Genomic DNA, 7,348 nt, shown 5'->3' with positions numbered 1-7,348 from the left:
TTGTATCAGTATGTCATTGTCTTTTCTGGTTAAGAACTGGTATAACAATCCTCTCATGTGTATTGGATCTTTGATTCTGTTATGAGCTGTGCTTAGGGAAAATGGAATACCCAACTGTTCGACTGTATTGAATAAAATATCTTTGTTGAAATCTACAAAAAAGTTTGGAATCACAATAATTATTTATATTGACGGATGAATAAAGGAAAAAAGAACACTAACTTCTAACTAATCTTTTTTATTTTAAATTCATCATAATCTGACCTCAACGTAAAAAGTGAGAAACAAAACACAATACCAAGCTACACTAAGTTTTATTCTCATGGAAGTGTTGATCACATACTGTACTTATCTCTTTCATGAAGGTTACTGCTATATAAATCTATTTCTTTCCCTGAATAAGGAAATATTTAATTTGATGTCAATAAACCTGGTCAACTGTTTTAGTGAACAAGTTAGGTGGATCTTAATTTGAACCAAATGGTTTTGCTTGTTATGAAAGGTAACATTTTTAAACCTTCACCTTGAAAGAGCTAGTCCTGCCAAATTTGTAGAAATGAATGTGTTGTTTGCATTTTAAATCAACTATAATGTGAACAACTGTGAAATCGTAAAAAAAAAAAAAAAAAAGGACTTTATAAATGTTTCTTTTGTATTACAAAATACAAACTATAAAAGTCTGATGTTGATGGTCATATGCTTTGCTGTGCTATCATGCTGCTCAAGTAAATACTTCTTGCAGCAGCTTGGAAATTCACAAAGTCACATGATCAATGCTTATGATATCTCCGGTGCTAGCTAGGCATGCACTAGATCTGGGGGTGTGGTGTTCCCATTGGATTGTAAACTTACTCAAGGTCTCAATAGAAACTTTGTACCTAACCTTCACCTTTCACATACGGCAGCATTTAGATTAGATTGCAGGTCAGATTTTGGCAAAGGATCCATACAATCTGCAAAGAGTTCTATGTGCGGCTTGCCCTTTCTACTTTGCACCGAACCCTCAGGTGAGAAGAAGCTGCACCCTGATGAGTCTTGGTTGTTTTGCACCAGGCTGCAGTAGTGAAGCCATCACATTGTGAGATGCCGGAGTTTGTCAGTCCTGGGGTGGGTGTCTTCAGCATCTGGGATTATGTGGTGTTTGCAGCCCTGTTCGTGGTCTCCTCTGGGATTGGGATCTTTTTTGCAGTGAAGGAGAGGAAGAAGTCCTCCTCCAATGAGTTCCTGGTAGGAGGGAAGCAGATGAGCTGCGTACCAGTGGCCCTGTCCCTCACCGCCAGCTTCATGTCAGCAGTGACCGTGCTGGGGACCCCCTCTGAGGTGTACCGTTTCGGGGGGGCCTTCATCCTCTTTGGGTTTTCCTATTCCATGGTCGTGCTTTTCACAGCTGAACTCTTCGTTCCTGTTTTCTACAGGTCTGGGATTACCAGCGCCTATGAGGTAACTGCAGCTTTCTTAAGCAAATGCTTCACTTTATAAAGTGCTTTGGTTGAGAACCACAGAGCTCAAATATATCATTTCCCTTAATGAGAGTTCTTGCCATGAAGCTTTTCTTTCACTTTACTTAATAAATGGGAGCTCTGACACATACACACATGTGTAATATATTCACGAGCTTCATTCCATAAACTTCATGTACACCTGTTTTGTTTTTTTTTGTTTAAGTACTTAGAGCTGCGGTTCAATAAGACCGTTCGCATTGCTGCTACCTTAATCTACATCATGCAAACAGTAAGTATTTCAGATGTATTCATTTTGTAAATTTACACTGATGCATGTGTGCCCACAATGACCCTCCATTAAACTGTGTGTGGTTCTGCTTGCAGATTGTCTATACAGGAGTTGTGGTGTACGCGCCTTCTCTGGCTCTCAATCAAGGTAAGCTAATAACTCTTTTAATGACAAGGCACTGGTATTGGATTATGGCAATGGATATTTTCTTTCTGGATCTCTGTGAAATATATTATATTTTTCTGAGGGATCAGGTTGGCTTTACTGTAGCTAGGGATTGCATTGTCATGCAGGCACAAATTAGACACATATATTTTTCAGCCTGGTAATCTGGTGTCTTTCATGAACTCTTAATTCATTTGGATATTAAAATAAAACCTTTGAGGCAGCTCTTCTCCATGACATCATAGTCATGTAAAAATATAGGGCCCCTGCTTTAAATCACAAGAAACACTGAGCTGACCAATGTACTCTAGCCCACCTTCCACTGTGACACAAAAACAATGGAAAGCCAGGATATGAATCTACTCAATTGCTTTACCGATACTGTATTGTGGTGTGCCATATAGACAGTTCAAGATCACCTTTACAGCCAAACCCAGCAACTTTCACAATGCCTCACAATACTGTACACACTCTTTATTCAATTATTTCATACCTCATATTTCTTATAGTGACTGGCTTCAATTTGTGGGGCTCTGTATTTGCGACTGGCATTGTGTGCACCTTTTACTGTACACTGGTAAGTATGGCAGTGTGAAGCATAATCAGTACTTTACTGGAGTTATCAGACAGACAAATCAAACTTAACAGTGCTAATCTTTCTCTTCTTAACCATTATGAGCAATGCAATTAGGCAGCGCTGTAGTGCAATGTGGTATCAATGGAAGTTCCATGGACCCTCTCTCCTTACCATTATGTTAAGTCCTTTATTGACACTTGATCGTGGGTGCTTGTTTGAAAGCAGGCCTTGTCTCTGCTGTGACGAGGAGTCAGTAATGCCAGCTAGCACTGATGAAGTGTTGTTTTTCAGGGTGGGCTGAAAGCAGTGGTGTGGACAGATGCCTTTCAGATGGTTGTGATGGTGCTGGGGTTCCTGACGGTCATGGTTCAAGGAACCATTGTTAATGGAGGGGTGACCAGTGCATGGGAGGAAGCGAAGGCAGGGTCCAGACTGATGGTCTTTGAGTAAGATACAACACAACCCGACATGTCTCAAACCGAATGCCTTCTCTTTGTAAAACTTCTTGATATCTTCAAATCTGCAACCATTTTTTTTAGTCGTTTGATGAGTAGCTAGTGTCAAGCTATCCTAGTGGATCTACTGTCCCTTTGCAATTTGCATGGTTTTACTTTGGTACCACTTTACATTAAGCGTCTCTAATTACTGTTGATTTACATGTGTACTTACACATAATTGCAACGTTATTATACATAGTTACAATGTACTTAATGTGTACATTTTTACACAATTGTATCAGAAAAGGGTTAGGGTTAGGGTTCGATTTAATGTTATATCATGCAAAAATATTTACACACTAAATATATAGTATCTGCTTAATAACATTGTAACGATGTGTAAGAACACATGTATTTACTGTACTAGCTACTATCTAAATGCACAGTAATTAGGGGCCAGATGTACTGTTTATGTGTTTTTAAAGATGCATACTGTTACTGTTGTCAGTTTTGATCCAGATCCTTTAAGACGGCACACCTTTTGGACAATAACTGTTGGGGGAACCTTCACTTGGCTGGGAATCTATGGGGTCAACCAGTCCACCATCCAACGGTGCATTTCATGCAAATCAGAGAAGCATGCTAAACTGTAAGTGATAAACCTCTAATTGCAGTAAACAAGCCTCGTGTCCTTTTGTCAAACTTAATTTGTGTTTGACAGGTTGAGTTTGACTTATTAAAATCAAACAGGGAATAAAATGGCCTTTCTTATTTTAAGCTAAGAATTTATAATTTTGTATGTTGATGAACGTGAATCATCAACAATGTAGTCTAATTTGTAGCCTGCTTATCACACTGTGGTTGTGCAGTCTGTGTGAGTATGATGAGCCCTGGTTTTGTTTTGTTTCTCAGGGCACTCTATCTCAATCTGATTGGACTGTGGGTGATCGTGGTCTGTGCAGTGTTTTCAGGGCTCTTGATGTTTGCCTACTACAGAAACTGTGATCCCTGGACTGCCGGGTTCGTGTCGGCTCCTGATCAGGTACAGTGCAGTGCAGTGTCTTGAGGTTTATAATAGGACCAAAATGAATGTTCTTAATCATTTGGGGAAAGCTTGTGCAAAACATACAGCCTAAAAGCTTGTGAGGAAAGTCATGCCAAAGAGAATAAGCAGATGAAAAACATGCCATTAACACTGATTGGGTTTTGGGGAACTGTCTGGTTTTGTGATTTATTTGTCCTGCTCTAATTTTTTTTTTTTTTCCTTAAAGCTCATGCCCTACTTTGTCATGGACATACTGGGCAGCCTCCCTGGACTTCCAGGGCTGTTTGTTGCCTGTGCTTTTAGTGGCACACTAAGGTATGCGTGCCTGCTGAACTCCTGTAATGTTGTAGGATAGCAATGGCTCTACTACCACATGTTATAAAATATACAAGCAATGATACACTTCCCCATAGGGAAATGGATGGACTGCCCATGCATACTTATGAGAAGATCACTTTTTTCACTTGCTGTGGAAGATGACTATGGTTGTACTTAATCTACGTTGACAGTACGCTGACACTTGCAAAGCATGCTACTGTGATAAACCAGGTACCGTATTGTTAAAAATGCAATTGGTATTTCCACAGCACTGTAGCAGCCAGCATCAATGCACTGGCAACCGTGACCTATGAAGATTTAATTAAGAATTGCTTTAAGAATCTCTCCGACAGACTGGGCGCATGGATCAGCAAGGGACTGTGTAGGTACAGTTCTGCACCTGAATCAAGCACCTATTCCATATCTATTAATGTGATTGCATTGGGTTCGGGAGGGTCTGGATTAAACCTCATGTCACCTCAGGTGCTGTGTGGTGCATTTGAAATGTTACCAGCTCGTTGTTGCCTTGTTTAATCTCCCAGGTATAGTGTTTGGGGTAGCCTGCACCTCGATGGCAGTAGTTGCATCACAGATGGGTGGAGTTGTGCAGGTAAGTGATACGCTTTGGGATCACGTTGTAAGCAGAGGGGCACTTCTCAGGCACATTTGAATAAGTTATAAGTCTTTAACGCTGTACTAAACATTCCTTCCAGGCTGCACTCAGCATTCACGGGATGTTTGGGGGCCCTATGCTGGGACTGTTCTCTCTGGGCATCTTGTTTCCATGGACAAACTGGAAGGTGAGTCAGTTTTACGACATTAACTTTAATCTTTTAAAACCCTAACCATAACCCTAACCCTAACCCTAACCCTAACCCTAACCTTAACCCTAACTGTAACCCTAACCCTAACCCTAACCCTAGCCCTAACACCAAAGCCAAAAAATAAATAAATAGAAATGGCTTGAAAAGCTCATGATGTTAATGTTTCTGTTCATTCTTTTCTCATCTATTCAAGCCCCATGGTTGTCACTGATATCCTGACGTGTGTGTTTAATCTTTCCAGGGGGCTGCTGGGGGGCTGGTGATGGGAATTGCCATGTCTTTCTGGGCAGGTATTGGAGGATTCGTTTACCCTGCGGGTCCTGACAAAGCTCTTCCCTTGCCACTCAACACCAGCAGCTGCCTCCCATTGAACACAACAGACATCATAAGCACACTGGCACCCACCCTAGCCTCAGAGAGGTCAGTCTTATCTATTACCAGCATTAACAGAGATTTTGAACATCACAGTAAGTCTTGTTTTGGATAGAAGCAGCAGGCTTGCATACTGTACTGTGTAATCTCTATTTATGCATTCAGATCCCTCATAAAAGCTTCAATGGTTTTTTTTTTTTTTGCAATTTTCCATAATTGTTCTATGGTAATACTATGCATTTAACAGTGTTTGTCATCCTTCGAATGAGATGTAAAACAGATGTCCTAGTGTAGAGTTCACCCCCTAGTCTCTGTAAGTCGCTGTGGATAAAAGCATCTTCTAAATGACTAACTAATAGTATTTTTTTACATTACGATATATATGTTTTCTAATTGCAAGCTTTCTTCTCTTTGTAGACCTGCGCTGGCAGATAACTGGTACTGCATGTCTTACCTTTACTACAGTGCTGTGGGCTGGATTGCGGCTGTGATCGCTGGCTTGCTGATAACCTTAGTAACAGGTATGCAACAGGATCGCGTGTTTGTTACTGGAGAAGAGAGAGCTAGTGTACACTGTAGATAGCTCTGCTTCCCTGCCATGGTTGGCATGTAAAAGATTTTGCACATCCCTAATAAAGCGAATGTGTTTGCTAGGTCCTAGCCGTGGTGAAGACGTGAACCCAGTCCTGATACGGCCGGTCTGCAACCTGATCTGTTTCTGGTCTGCGAAATACAAAGAGATGTGCTGGTGTGGGGTTCAACATGATGTAGACTGCATGGTAAGCCCAGCATAGAGAAGCATTGCGTCTGCAAGCATATTGCAGTTATAAATAGCAGCATTTATTGTTATTGACTTTAGCTGTGAGCTAGAATGTCCAATGAACACATAATGTCCTGCCATCTCTTGTTTTGTTCTTTACTATCGGAATAATCGATATAAATCAGTAGCTGGTCGTGCAGATAGCACTCTTCTTGGTTGTTGTTACTGAAGCTCATCTTTTTTGACAGAAATTTCACGATAACGGTGCCTTTTCGATGAAACCAGAAATATCTACGAATAAAGAGCCACAGAACGGTTTAAGCAAAGACCCTGAGAACATCATGCCTGGTTTCAGCCCAGAAGAGAGCAATCCAGGGCTGTCGAAGGACACGTATTTCTAATCATCTAGCAGTCTACTGATGACAGTCAACTTTTAAGCAAATCTGTTTCATCTGAGTGCTAGAAAAATGTTTACTTGGAACACTTTAAAAGGAATGAGGATATTGCAATGTTTAACAAGGGTTTGCAAACCTTATGCTACTGCTTTTCTATACTCAAATGCAAGCAGTGGATATAATATTTGCTATCTGCTGTTAGATAATAGATAATGAATACAGTCTGTTAACAATATCCAATAACTGTCTATATTGCTATCTGAATATCTGTATTGCTAAACATTAACAGTGGTTGTTGCGTTAGGTTTAAAGGGCACATAAGGACCTTTTTATTGTATTGTGTTACATGTTCCCATGTGTTGCTATAGCTGTTTACGTAAGGTTTGTGTAGTGTTTTAGTAAAAAAAAAATTCATTTTGACCACTTTTCTAAACTTTTAAATTGGAAGTCATCTTGAGGCAAGGAATGCAATTTAAAAGTTAAAGTGGTCAAAATGTAAAAAGAATTAATAAATAATTAAAACAATACCCATGCCTTACTTAAACAGTTGTAGCAACACATGGGAACATGTAACACAATAAAATAAAAAGGTCCTTATGTGCCCTTGAACAGAAATTGTCATATACAGTCATAAACACACCTTAAAGATACAATCATTACTTTATTACAGAAAAAAGTGATATCCAAATCTGACGGTACAGTTAAGTAGTTACAATTTTTACAT

At 39.9% G+C, this 7,348-nt stretch overlaps 1 protein-coding gene across 1 annotated transcript; it reads left to right on the top strand.

Moving 5' to 3' along the window:
- Positions 1-1,083: 1,083 nt before the first annotated feature.
- On the top strand, positions 1,084-6,630 carry LOC121294983 (sodium-coupled monocarboxylate transporter 2-like). The gene is made up of 15 exons (XM_041219246.1): positions 1,084-1,440; positions 1,666-1,731; positions 1,827-1,878; positions 2,406-2,473; positions 2,765-2,919; positions 3,419-3,559; positions 3,823-3,952; positions 4,182-4,270; positions 4,543-4,655; positions 4,816-4,883; positions 4,987-5,073; positions 5,339-5,517; positions 5,887-5,990; positions 6,124-6,248; positions 6,478-6,630. The coding sequence occupies exons 1-15, from the start codon at positions 1,084-1,086 to the stop codon at positions 6,628-6,630; spliced, it is 1,887 nt and encodes a 628-aa protein (XP_041075180.1).
- Positions 6,631-7,348: the final 718 nt, after the last annotated feature.

Source organism: Polyodon spathula, chromosome 19, assembly GCF_017654505.1.
Source record: "Polyodon spathula isolate WHYD16114869_AA chromosome 19, ASM1765450v1, whole genome shotgun sequence".
NCBI classification, from domain to species: domain Eukaryota; kingdom Metazoa; phylum Chordata; class Actinopteri; order Acipenseriformes; family Polyodontidae; genus Polyodon; species Polyodon spathula.
The sequence above is the reverse complement of the archived record's forward strand: the minus strand, read 5'-3'. Positions and strand labels throughout refer to the sequence as shown.